At 37.6% G+C, this 13,785-nt stretch overlaps 1 protein-coding gene across 1 annotated transcript; it reads left to right on the top strand.

Moving 5' to 3' along the window:
• Nucleotides 1-1,433: 1,433 nt before the first annotated feature.
• sst6.1 (somatostatin family member 6.1) lies at nucleotides 1,434-2,644 on the top strand. The gene is made up of 2 exons (XM_084429207.1): nucleotides 1,434-1,663; nucleotides 1,865-2,644. Exons 1-2 carry the CDS (start codon nucleotides 1,562-1,564, stop codon nucleotides 2,096-2,098), a joined length of 336 nt encoding a protein of 111 aa, XP_084285333.1. The 5' UTR covers nucleotides 1,434-1,561; the 3' UTR covers nucleotides 2,099-2,644.
• The last annotated feature ends 11,141 nt before the right edge of the window (nucleotides 2,645-13,785 follow it).

Below are 13,785 nucleotides of genomic sequence, written 5' to 3'. Positions count from 1 at the left end.
ACTATTTCCGTTTCAGGCCGACTTTAATATTCAAACATGGTTTATGCAATGCCTGCTATGTTCATGTTATAAGTTTCAACTTAAGAGGAATGTTCCAGGTTCAATACAACTTAAGTAGCCTACAATCGACAGAATTTGTAGCTTAATGCTGAGCAAGAAAATGTATTTCAATTGATCCCTTTTTACTTGTTACAGTAAGACACTTACAATAAAAGCGAATGGGCCAATCCATGGATTTTTTTTAAAAGCAAAAATGTGAATCTTATAATTTCATAAAAGCATAAATCCTCTGTTAAAACTAATGTATTGTTTGTTTGAGCTCTCACAATTTTATAGTAATTTTAGTTATGTTATCACGGCAACAAAGTTGTAAATAAAATTGGATATAACTTTACACAGAAATGTTCAGTAAGTGATTTTATCAATCTGAAATTATGATAACATACAGATTGTTTATGTCTAGTACCTATTCTATTGAAATCGTGAGTATTTTCATGTTATGGATTGGCTGTAATCACTTCTATTGTAAGTGCCTCATTGCTTTTTTAAAGAGAAGAAAATTGTTATTATTCTGTAATGGGCTTTGTTTAAAGACTACTGAAAAAAATCTATACCTTAAGAGACCGGTTTCCATGCAATTAACTTATCTTTACATTATATTAGCTTTTTTCATAAGATTTACTGCTGTAGTATTGACTATTGAGCCAACGTTGAGTATTGAGCCATAATCTCTTTTGCTTTTTGTGTTAATGTTTGTCTCACTTGATATTCTTACACGGGAAGATCTGCGGTTACGTTTCCATAAAAGACTTAATTCTTGTTATTCAGCCCCTTTTCATCTGCCGATCAAAAGCGTCTTCTTTTCCCGAAGACTTTTTCTCAGCTGTTCCGGGTGCCAGACGGCTCAATGGCAATCTGAAGGAGAAGGAGGGAGGAGTTGTGCTCAATTACACGCTGGAACGAGAGCAAACTGCCACTGACTGTACACAACAAAATGGGTTAGTTTGATTTCCTTGTATTGATATCACAATGCAGCTAAGTGAGAACATCACGTAATTACAGCGTACGTCTAACCGTGTACTTTCTAAAACATGATTCGCTGCCTGCCTGCCATTTCGCACCTCATAGATAATTAGCATAAACAATGAAAGAACTTTTCAGAATCACTTCACGTTATCGGTAGAGCCGTCGTCATCAGTGTTTTTTCTCCTCGCATCCGCTTTAACTAAAATCAGGACCATTTTTAGAGCTATGACGTGGGCATGGTGGCGCAGTCCTCCCCACCGGCACAACGTCTGGTTTGTTGGGGGGTTAAACTACTCAATGCTTTTGTCAGTTCCTAAGCCTCCCACTCCCCCACCCTCTCCCCTCCGTCCTCCAACCGCTGCGTCAGTAGGGGACTGGAACGAGAGGTATATAAGGATCCTGCCACCTGAAGCTCTCAAAGACCAAGATCTCTCCAGCTTTACTCTGCACTAGGAGCTACAAGGACTTCAAAGTTTCCTGCTTCGCTTCTCTGACTGACCTTTCTACGCACTTTAACTTCAACTATTTTGTCAGCATGCAGCTTTTGGCCAGCCTTGTGTCTCTCTTGCTGGTGCTGTATAGTGTCAGAGCAACAGCTTTGCTTCCAGTGGAGGAGAGGAACCTGGCACAAAGTAGGGTGAGTGGCTGCAATGAGCTTTCTGTGCTTTTCATTGTTATGGATTTACCAAGCAGATGCATGTATTTTAGACACATCTTGATGTTTGCCATCCAATTAACAGACCATTCTGGGGTCATTTCAGTAGCCATATTATTGTGAATAGCTGAAACCTTTTAAAAATCTTGCATTCTAATTCAAGTCGAGTTTCTTTCTTATAAGGAGCTGAGTAAAGAGCGTAAGGAGCTGATCCTGAAGCTGATCTCTGGGCTGTTGGATGGAGTAGACAACAGTGTGCTGGCTGGGGAGATAGCGTCGGTCCCCATGGATGCGGAGGAGCCCCTGGAGTCCCGTCTGGAAGAACGGGCCGTCTACAACCGGTTATCACAGCTGCCACAGCGCGACCGCAAAGCCCCCTGCAAAAACTTCTTCTGGAAGACCTTCACATCGTGTTAACGGCACCAGTCCTGCAACGATCCCGCAATCCTCCCTGATACCTGACATGAACTGTGTAGACCTCCACTGTACATACCATCTCCAGTGTCTGAAGAAAGATCTCTGTGGACTTACTCTGACACAGTCTGTTTGTTAAAGACATTGATGATTATATTTATTTATTTATTGATCGATTAAGATATTTATGGACCTTTGTTGTTTTTCAGCATTAAAAAAAAAGAATAAAGCATGGTTAAGATAGTTTCTTTTTTATAAAAGATGTCTCATTTACTGTGGTCAACATTGAGAAAAGCATCAAATTACAATATGTTTACTGACTGATAAATAAATGTAATTGATCATGGAGCCAGATGTATTACAGATTATGTAATAGTCCTACATATAAATGTTTTCCCAAAAGAAGAAATCACGTAAAGTCTATTTATTACAGTCTCGTCTGAATGGCACTTTCACAAGCCGTGGTTGTTTAACACTTAATGCACCAGATGAATTGATTGACATTGTGGTGGTAATTTTCTTTGTCAGTAAATTATATGTATTTGCGGTTGATGAGAGGGTGTGCTTGAAGTCACTAAACCCTTGTCTAATAATTATTTGCTGGTAAATTCAATGCATTACTAAAATGTATCTTTCGGTTTGCCTTTTTTGTTCAACAAATGCAGATGAGATACGTGTGAAGGGGAAAATGGTCCTTAAAATACAGGCATTTTCTGTATTTTGAACAACACTTCTGTTCTTCAAGTGCATACATCAAGTTTTTGTCCCATTTTAATGGCACTTGTATTTGCCAATGCTGCAATCTAGCTTTAACAGAAAAAAAATCTAAACACTAGTTCTAGCTGTAAACACATGCAATAGGCCATCAGTAGTTTAATTATTTGTCCTCCAAGTGGAGGCATACATGGTTATTCAAACTATATCAGCATAAATAAGTGCCGAGTTACGTGCGTAAATGCGTCACTGCTCTTGAATGTGAAACTAGTTGGCGTAATGAATGGCATAACAGTGAAAATGGGAAAATGCATTGGAGCCATGGCCTATAGCGATCAGCTCATGTGCCTCCTGGATTTCCTATCACTTCTCTTACCGTCCTTTCCATGAATATGTCCAAAATACAAGACAAAAATATCATGGTCATTTATTGTGTTCTGTAAATCATTAGTGTTTAAGACAAATGCAACACATGCAAACAAGAAAACACCATATGCATAAGTACTTCATGTTTGCTTTGAAATCTCAGTGAGCTGAAAGCATAGAGTGAGAAAAAAAGTGAATGAATTGTTCAAACTGTATAGGTTATAACTATGCCGTTGCATGTCTGTGTGTGTGACACATTGGCAGCTGTTCTACACACAGCTGAAGAGATCACTTTATAAAATGAAAGAGAAAATTATGTCTTCAGTAGATATTTGATGCTGTAGCGCTAGGGTCACAATGACCTCAATATTCCTCTATTCTTCAATACGAGCAAAGGTTGAATCCAGATGATGGTGACAATGTAAACTGTTTGCTCTTCTCTCACAATATTGATGACAGATACTTAACAATCTCTATATAGACATCAGTAGAAATTCTGCACAGAGTGAATCTGACTTTTTACTGTCCACAGTAAGTTTAAAATTGGCATGAAATGGAAGTTGCGATAGTCTTTTCTTCCCTATTGTGACGTATATTCAAGTGGAATGGCTTCTCTACCAAGAAAAAATGTAGGGCGGGGCTTGACTTTGTCCACTGGAAATTGATTGGATCGTTAGATCGCCCTTGCCAATCAACACGTCATCAGGGAAGAGAAGAAATGTTGCTGCTTGGTTAAAGATTATGAGAGCACATTCATTTATTTATTAAGATATGTTGCAAGAATAATTCTTAATATATTGTTATGCACTCCAACAGGCCTTTAAAAATAATTGAATCACTTAGTGGGATCATTGTTGTTATTCAACAGAGGTGTATGATAATGCAATATCTTATTAAACTGAGTCCCAGGCATGGCATTCATATATCTTTTCAGTTTGCTCGAAAAGTCAGCTGGGGCCAAATTTAATTAGGTAAAGGAATAATGAACAATGAAGGGACATGAAGAGACAACAAACACATGAGGAATTCAATGTTATGTTATGATGCAATATGAGTTTGGCCATTCCACGAGATGTCAAATGACTAATGGCACAGTATCTATTACAGTATAATCTATCTTTTTGTTCTTTCTGCCTTTTTTAGCCAACAGATGAATGGACTGTGACTGACTCAAATAGATGACTCTAGGATATGTTTTATTTGCACAAAGATTTGTGTGAAGCGAAAGAAAAACTGTCCATTATACAAGTGCCCTCGGAGCATTGTGAGGAGACATCAAAGCTGCTGCTGGTAAGCAAAGCATTTTGATTGCTTTGCCTTTGATCTGAAGGCATGCTCCCACCTGAACATGAATTTGAAATTCACGTGTACTGTGTGTATATTTATCTTTCGGAAATACACATCTGACTCACTTCAGTATTTCTAGTAAATACTGTATGAAAATAAACAATTAGAATTAATGAACTAAAAGCTGAAAAACAGGAAGGATTGACTCATCAACAACGGAATTTAAAATAAAATTAGGTTAAGTATTTTTGTAAGCACAAAACCACATAAGATGACTTGAGGTCACTGTTTTGGGTCTAAATGTTCTGTTATTTTCTATTTATAAACTTCATATGAAAGGCTGTCCTCAAAATACAAAAGACGACAGTCTCAGTCAAACATGGGTCAATATAATGATTCATTAATGTGTCTTTATAAGAGCTGTATAAGCAAAATCACCAAAACATCCGCTTTAGATCATAAAATGTATAGATTGTTTTACATTTAAAGCAAAAAGTTAATGTCTTCATCAGTGTTTTTCAGCATTCGTTTTGCAATAAAATATCTAACACCCTTAAGAATTTTTTTACTGAGAATCAAAATTGCACAAGGCTTGTTTTTAGAGAGTAGATATTTTTATCTTATTTACATTTATTATAATGAGCTGTCTAAATTTAATGTAATTTATCATGTTTTCTTGTTTTTTAAGCATAATATAATTAAATTTACTGAGGTTTATCCACAAGTAAAGAAGAGAAAGAACAAATTTTGCTTGCGAAGTGAACGCATCAGGTTACGTATGCAACCCGATTCCCTAAGAAGGGAACGAGACGCTGTGCCATGAGATGATGCTATGGGGAATGCTTCCGTGTAAACCGGTGTCTGAAGCACGACAAGTCTCGACTGGCCAAGCTTTATGGACGTCGTGATGTGACGTAGTGCGTCACTGAGTCCATAAATAGACACCTGAAATGCATGTTATTAGATACAATTTGTCTGAAGAAGCTGTCAGTGGGCAGGGGCAGGGGCATGGCAACACAACGCAGCGTCTCTTTCCCTTCACAGGGAACCGGGTTACATAAGTAACCTGAGACGTTCCCTTTTGAAATGAACTTTGACGCTGCGTCATCGTATTGACGCTATGGGAACTTCTGTACCAAAACCACCACGCCCTAAGAAAGAGCCTGCCCAAAAGGCTGTGTACAAGCACAGAACACTGGAGTTGAGCGCAACTCCAACTTGGATCAACCTTGAAGTACACAAGATTCTGGGGTTGAGTCCACATCTGTCGCAAAGGGAACCTTCAGAACGGAAAATGGCGGCAGGGAGGCTATACTCACATGTGGAAGTGAGGAAGTGGTTATTCAATTTTGTACGCATGACCAATTGCCTCTCATCGGGTCAATCCAGTTTTTATTTGGCCAGACTGAAGAAGTTGCTCTGCCTAAGATTAGATCAGACTCAGATAGCATGAGACCCTTGTTCTGATTCACTGAGCGAGCTTCAAGATCCAGAACAGGGTCCTCTGAGTCAGTGAAGAGCACGAGAAATATTTTTTTCGTCCATCTCAAACACGTCGCCTTCACCGAAACAGCCTATGAACCCCATGGCCGAAGTCGCCACGCTGCCTTGATAGCAGCGGGTCCCGAGCCATGAGCCATTCATTTTGAAGCCATTATGCCTTTCCGAATAAGGCATACGGCTTCGGGCACATCCCTGCTATCTTGCATAAGGGATATTTAGATAACTGAAAAAAATAAAATAAAATGCTGAATAAAAAGTTGTTTGACACAAAGCCCCACTTATTCAAAGAAACTCTCTATATACACATTTATCAGTAGGTTATGTTCCCTTGTGGATTGAATCCATGAATCCAGCACCATGCACTACCAGTTGAGCTACAGGGATGTTCTTGTTAATCAATAATTGAACAGCTATCCACATTCATAATGCCACCTCCATATTTATTTTTAATTTAGACATTATTATATCTCACAGTTAAATTGTGTCTATGAAAGGAGCAAATGCCAAATGTTGAGTCTGCCTCAGGAAACATGAGAGTAGAATTTTTTGAAATCTCATTTTTGAAACCTTCCCCTCCAAGCGATTGTGTGAATGCTGCTTATTTATTATGATGCTCACGCTCTCTTCAATTGCAATAACACTGTTTAGATAAAATGATAGCAACGGGCATTTATATATTTTTTAATGATTGGCAGTTTGTTTTGCCATGTTTATCGAGCAAATCTAATATGGTTTGACTGAGACAACCAGACTAAGGCCCTAATCCAAATGTCTTGTTTCTTTTCTCTTGATAGACTTTCTTTTATCCGCAGGCGAGTGGTGAGTAATGTTTCAGTGCTACGTAAATGGCATTGCACTCGATGTTAGATCTTTGTCACATGGTCAGGGGGCAACTGGGAGTGCTCTCACTTCATTAGTTCTGCGTTGTCTGTGTGTTTGCTTTTATTGCCAGCAGCAATGTTTTCTATCATCATCAATAAATCTTGATTTGGTTCTGTGGTGACATTTGCAAGTAGGATACTGAACAGACATACATATACCATGGGTGAGTAACTAAGACATTTGAGAAGGAAGAACACGAAGGAACTTGAATGCCATTTGTGGAGAGGGAAATATTGCCAATGGTGATCAAAAAATCTATAAATATGTGTTTCTGAATTATTTCAAGTCATTGTTCATAGAGTTATTTGCCCTTCATTGTGCTGTAGTTGGCTCAGGTGCCCTCAGGTGTAGGTCACGACGTATTTGCTCATATAGTTCATGTTGAACTATGTGTTATTGTTCCAGCACGCACTCTCTGCTTCTCTGATGAGAAAAGAACAGAGCGAGTGGGAAGTTGTTGGCACGTCTAATTCAAGCATGAATTGCAACTCTATCATAGTGTTGGATGTGCAATTTATATGGTAAAATACTCAAACAATTCATTGTTATGCAAGAGTACTTTATTCCCTGTGATGGACTGGCCACCTGTTTCTGGCCACCAGACTGGCTGGTTTCCGGCGGAATGGAAACCAGCTATTCTTGATGTCTCTCATGACTGTGGACGTGTATTTTTTAGTTTATTTTGCGTACAGTCATTTATTCTAGTGATGGTCTTGTTGCTTGATAGTTTTGTACCTTGGAATTTAGTTTTTTCCTCAAAATAATATATAGGAAAAATTACTAGAAAATAAAAAATACAAATAACATGATGAGTAAATAACAGAATATTCATAGTATTTGGTGACCTATTCCTTTAAATATATCAGGAAAAAAGAGCACATCTGTTTAACTATTTTGAAACATCTTTTTTTTTTTAAACATTTTTAATGCAATCTGTGGTATCAGAAGTTTGCCTTGCATTTTCATAGCCTGTATTATTCCATCAGATTAAAGGTCTGAAGGGAGTAAACATTTATTTGCCTTCTCATAGACACAAATAACGAAACAAGCCACAGAATCAAACCCGTGTCAATGTCTCAAAGGTCATGTTGAGTTGGAGGAGGACAGAATAAGCTGCATAGAAGAATTAAGTTTTAGATTTCGTGCTCAACAGCTACTAATGACGCCTGATGTGTTTGTGTGCTGTGACTGCATTGCTAGTCAGCACTGGCTAAAAGCATATCATTATCCCTCTCAGCGCACCCTTCACTACAGCGAGAGCTGAGAAAATTAGATGTCACAGACATGAAGAAGGGATGCAGGATGCCTGTAACCATAGAGACCCTGCCTATCACAGAGGGGACCAGTTCAGGAGGAGGGACAGAGTCCTCGTAAGGGGCTTATAAGGGGACAGAGGACACAATCCTGCCGTTTCTAATGCCATTTAAACTCAGTGCTGAGAATACAAGATAAAATGATCCCAACTCTGGTAGTTTCAGTAGAAGCTGTCCACAGTTTTTAGCACTGGGAACACTTCACACCTGGGATTAACGTGCGTTTTATATCTACAGTATCAGATATTTTTAGGTAGATCCGAAAAGAGATTGAGTCGTGCTTAATGTAAACATAGTAACTAACAATATCTTTGTTTCCAAACATTTAATTTCTCGCAATAAATCTTTACATTTTTTTATTGAAATTTATGATCTTTCAGTGGTGCGGTTTAATGTTCTTTATCCTAATTTAAGTCAAAGCGGTTCACAATTAGCTTCACAATACAATCACAATCAATTATTTTACATTCAGACTAGTATGTTAATTAATTACTTTAATTAATTGTGTCCCATTCAACTAAAATGTTTGTAATACCAGGATATCTTTGAGTTTTAGATTTCTTAGCAAAGTTTAAAATGATTGCTGCTGGTGTCAGTGTAGTAAACCTGTCTGGTGCACAGCACAAGGAACTTCATTATATTTGAAACCACAAAAATCTCTATTTAAATTGCCTCTCTTTGTGAAATTATTAGCCAAGTAAACTGAATCACGGAGCTTGATAATTACCGCATCATCTGAGCATTTGCTGTTCAGCGGTGCAGTGCGCACTAAATCACCGTGGTATTGTCTTTGAGAGTTATCCAAAATTTGGGTAATTATTTTCATGATAATTTGAAAACAACAAATGTGTCGACATGTTATTGCAAGCCATGCTGTTTGCTGCTCCAAAATTAGCATAATTACTCTTTGACTAAGTGTGTTTATCAGGGGAACAGATCCAGATTCACGCTGGCCTCAGCATTAAGGGAAATGAAAGTAAAGCAGCGTTTGCTAAAAGCTCTCCTTTGACATTGTGCTTGTGCAAGTCAGTATCACAGATAGTCTGCTAACAAGCAGAGTGGTTGTTGTAGCAGCAGCTCATTAGCTTTGCAATGACTCTGTCATATCCTGACTCTGTGCTATAATTACCGAGAATGGACTGTGGAAAGAGGGAGGGCCACTAAACGCAATATTGACCGTCTTGTTTAAGCGCAGAATTGACCTGTGAGACGTGTGCTTTAAATATCTCAATCACAGACAGGCCACTTGTGGAGCAGAGCAAGAATGGTTCATCTTTAGAGAGTGTAAAAGATTCGTTGCTGCAGAAGGAATGAGAATTTCATGTTATTTGCTGTAATGAAGTCATCACAGTCAAGACACAGACAAAACGACTGCACCCTCATTATACAACATGATTAGAATGAGGATAGTTTTGTGACGTGTGAAAAGGCTATTGTGTGTCTAAACACCAGATGAGCAACTGAAACAACACCCATGATACAGAGAGTGCACAAAAATACATTATTCACATCTGTCTCCCAAAATCAAGGTTGTTATTGATTATTATCAACTGAGATGTAAATTACCAGTGAAAAAAATCAGGGAACTACACATTTTTTTAAATGAAAATGAAACTGAATTACATTCGTTTTTATATTATCTGGACAGTCTGATTTAGAAATTAATCAAAAAGTGTTTATATAAAAATAAATCACATTTATTTGACTCAAAATGCCTAAAAATACATAAATGCATATATGTACATATAGACATATATGTACATTAATGTATGAATAAATCAAAACTCAGTACTTTCATTTATAATTCAAAAATATATAAAAAAATATATAGTGATTAGCTATTCTCCAGTGCGGGCCATTTAAGCGGATCCAGAATTATAAAATTAAAGCTGAAGTGTGTCGTCTGCCATTGGTCAACGGAACAGATTCAAACTCACGCCATTGGTTGAGCCAACGTTCCTGTGGCGGTGCTGAAATGAACTAAGCAATTGTGATATCTCAACATTGTTTACACTTTTAAAGAGGAAATCAACTTACAAATGGCTTATTGTGTCTTCACACGCCTGGATAGGAGAAAATATTTTAACACTGACAAAATAAGCACTTCAACTTTAAGGTCAATGATGGTGATGAATGAGGGAATCTCGCTGTGAGAAGGTTAGAGAAACAACAACATAAGTTAAGTGTCAGCGGTGCAGAAATTCTTTCTGTATATGAAATTTTATAATTCTGAGTTATGAAACTATTTTGCATAAAAAAACATTATTTTGAGAGAAAGTAGATCTAAAGGCATTGCATTGTGATGAAGTATATTTTCTCTTTTATATACAATTGTAAGCCTGTTTCCAGCTTTCTTATTAGATTTCTGCATGTTTGAGAAAATAAATCAGTGGCGTAAACCAGAAATGCCATAAACACAGGGATATGCAGATTCTCTTAAAACTTGACTGTAAATAAATAGCATGTGTCAAAGCCAAGTAGTAGACTGTGAACCTTACTAATTGGCTATTACTCAAATAAACTAAAACTTACTAAGTCCATTTGATTACCGTATCAAATACATCACAAGACACGTGTAAACAGCTAAAGACTGTGATTTAGCGTTCGTCTTCATTGACATGTCCCCACAGTCTGGCATTAAGTACACTTTATTATGTGTTTTGGGTCTCAGTATTGCCTCAAATATCAATCACAGCTAATCAAGTGATGGACCGCTGCGATATCTATACATAAATGTCAATGTGTTATTGATTATGAGTGATCTTGAGGTTAAGGTGATGAATTAAGAAAGAAAGATTAAGGGGAAAACTTTGATGTGAAGCCAAATGAAAACGACCATGAGTCTCCAGCTGCAGCTGTATGGCCTTTTAAACAGTACAGCTAATGATAGGGAAATTACTTGTGATAAATCGAGGCTGAATCCCCCCGCATTGAGGTTCGCCCCGATGTCAGATTGCCATTACTCTTTCGATTTAGTCCTTGATGCATCTTTCACAGATTTAAGTCCCCATATGGCCATTTCCGTTCTCCTGCGGGCCTGTGGCCGTTTGCCAAATCAGTGGCTCTGACACGCAGCTCTGCACCAATGACGGAGAGTGAGGTGGCAATGGCGAGAAATGGTGCTCAGGTGCAGCAATCACAGCTTTAGGGTAGAATTCAACTTGACATTAGTTTAACCACAGACTATTGAATAATATCTACCCTGATTACAAACAACAGGACACCCAGTTATAATCAGACACAGAAAACACACCAAAAATGCATTAAGCACGCTCAACATTGTGCATTTCAAGTAGACACAGGTATAATGGAGTTGAATTTATAGCCCTAAAGTTGCACCAAACTTCAATAAATCCAATTGTCTGAATTCTTAAAAACTTTGCAGTATCAAAAAGATAGGAACAGATGAGGAGTGGAAAAAATACATGCATTTACTTCTATAATTTCAGATTTCAGTAGAACAAATATCAGAAATAAATTAAATTATTTTAAAATGTGTATTTACAAAATGTTTCACAGATATTTTGAGGTATACCGTAAATGGCTTCTGGCCCTGACTATAAACCTTATTTTTAACATAGGAGCGGATGCAGGCATTTGTAACTTGTGGACACGGCCCAAGTTTCAGTCTACCCTAGCGCACAAACTTTTGATGACTAAGCAGAAAATAATTGAAGTGTCAGGAATTATGTCACATTTTGAGGCCCCTGGTCAATGCGCTGATTACCCCTTCTTTCTGTTTTCTGACACCTGACCCAAAGGTAGTCGACACACCAATAAATTCTTGGAGAAAAATAAGAAATCCTGTTCTATTACAGGAAAACCGTGAGGCTGCAAAGACTATTTCTTTTTGTTTGTTTGTCAGTTTATGACACAGTTAAACCATGGGGAAAATGATATGCTGTGAAACGGATTGTCTTGATTGTAGTAATTTATTTTTCAAGCTGGGCAAATGGAAAGGTGGGTGATACTGCTGATTACCTTGTCAGACGCTTTTGTAGTTTCAGAGACTTTATAGAGATTCTTGAGAAGTGTAAATACCAAAGCTGACAATGATTAAAAATTTTTACATTGTTCTTTACATCCTTGTTGTTTGTATTTTTAGGTCACCTGATTGGCTTGCGTGAATGAGAAAGACATATTACAGTGTTAATGCCAACACCTGATTTACTCCTTCACATGATTCTGCCTGCTCTCGAAATAACCACCCAACAGCGTGTTTATGGGGTTTATTTTGTTGTATTGTACATTGAAGTACAACAGGATGTGTGTGATATTTCAGCAGGTTTTTCTCTCATAGCCTAAAGTCTCAGTCAAAAGTGTGATTTTGTCCCCTTCTGTTTCTTCATTGGTATTATTGATCCTGGATATGTATTTTGTGTTCACAGTGCTCCCGTTCCACATCAAAGTGACAGTACTGTCTGGCGTCTTATCAGGATGCACTTCATTATATGGTACAGCAAGCATTACTGGGCTGCTCAGAGACCAGTTTCTGAGGCTCTGAATATGTGAATGTAAATATCCTTTTGTTAGTTTCGTTGGATTCTGTGCAAAATTGCTAGTTCTTGCTTGGATCCATGCTCTTATTTGTTTCCAGGCTGAACCTAAGATGCTTTTTTCAATACAAAGCTACACAAAAATATTTAAAACAAGGCTAATGGGATGGAATATGTCTACCATGGCCTGATAGAATGATGAATTGTTTTAATTATAGTTCGTATAATGCTTCATCTCCTCAAGGTTCTAGTGCATACTCAGCAACAGAAAATGCAAGTACTTGAACAGTGACTCATCTTTTCAAAATGAACTTCATCTATACTTATAAAAGGAAGAAAAGAGCTCTAAACAGTGTTTGAATTAGACATGGGCTAACAGTTGCTGATGCACAGACAAGTATCTGGTCACTTGTGAGTAAATGAATGTGTAGTGATTGTCTAATTCATTAACATCAATTTGCGCTGTCTATACATTTTATCTTGTTATTGTATAAAATCTTGCTTTATTAGCAAATGTGAAGATGGTAAAAACATTAATTATTGTTGTGCTTACTCGACAACTAATGCTTTGCGTCAAAAGAAATTGGCAGATTTCATTCAATATTCCCCTGGAATGTAATTGTTTTACCATTATTGGAATGGATAGTTGAGATTACATGTGGATTTACTAAGTGAATTCACATTAGATTTAACTACCCAAGGGGTTTGGCTGGTTAGCATAAGACAGTTAGTCTCTGCTAATATTTCTATTCGCTCTCCATTGACAGCCATGCATTCTAAGTAAATCACAGAAACGTTCATTATATTATAGTAGATTTTTTACCATTATAGCTGATTTTTGTATACTGTAGATATACAGAATTACCCATTAAATGATGTTTTATAAACAAAGTTCGGGAGGAGCACGTTCAAATAATCAATCCAATCTACTCGTCATCAAACAATTATGTCTACCCTAATCAGCATGACAAGAAGTATATATATATCCACTCTGTCAACTCACCTAATATTCCTTGACAGTTTTCTAGCATCCCTCCACCACCCCGACTCCTCACTCTTGGCTCAATCTTTACAGCCAGGAATACGGGGGGAGTACTCTGGGTTCGGGCCGAATACCGAGCCCGGAGCC

Source organism: Rutilus rutilus, assembly GCF_951802725.1.
Source record: "Rutilus rutilus genome assembly, chromosome: 13".
NCBI classification, from domain to species: domain Eukaryota; kingdom Metazoa; phylum Chordata; class Actinopteri; order Cypriniformes; family Leuciscidae; genus Rutilus; species Rutilus rutilus.
This window is presented reverse-complemented; position numbering and strand designations above follow the sequence as displayed.

What these genes read in the sequence shown, in the direction of transcription:
- sst6.1 (XM_084429207.1), top strand. Translation starts at nt 1,562, where the DNA reads ATGCAGCTTTTGGCCAGCCTTGTGTCTCTCTTGCTGGTGCTGTATAGT. An exon ending in GGAACCTGGCACAAAGTAGG is followed by an intron (nt 1,664 to 1,864) that starts GTGAGTGGCTGC and finishes CTTTCTTATAAG; the next exon opens with GAGCTGAGTAAAGAGCGTAA.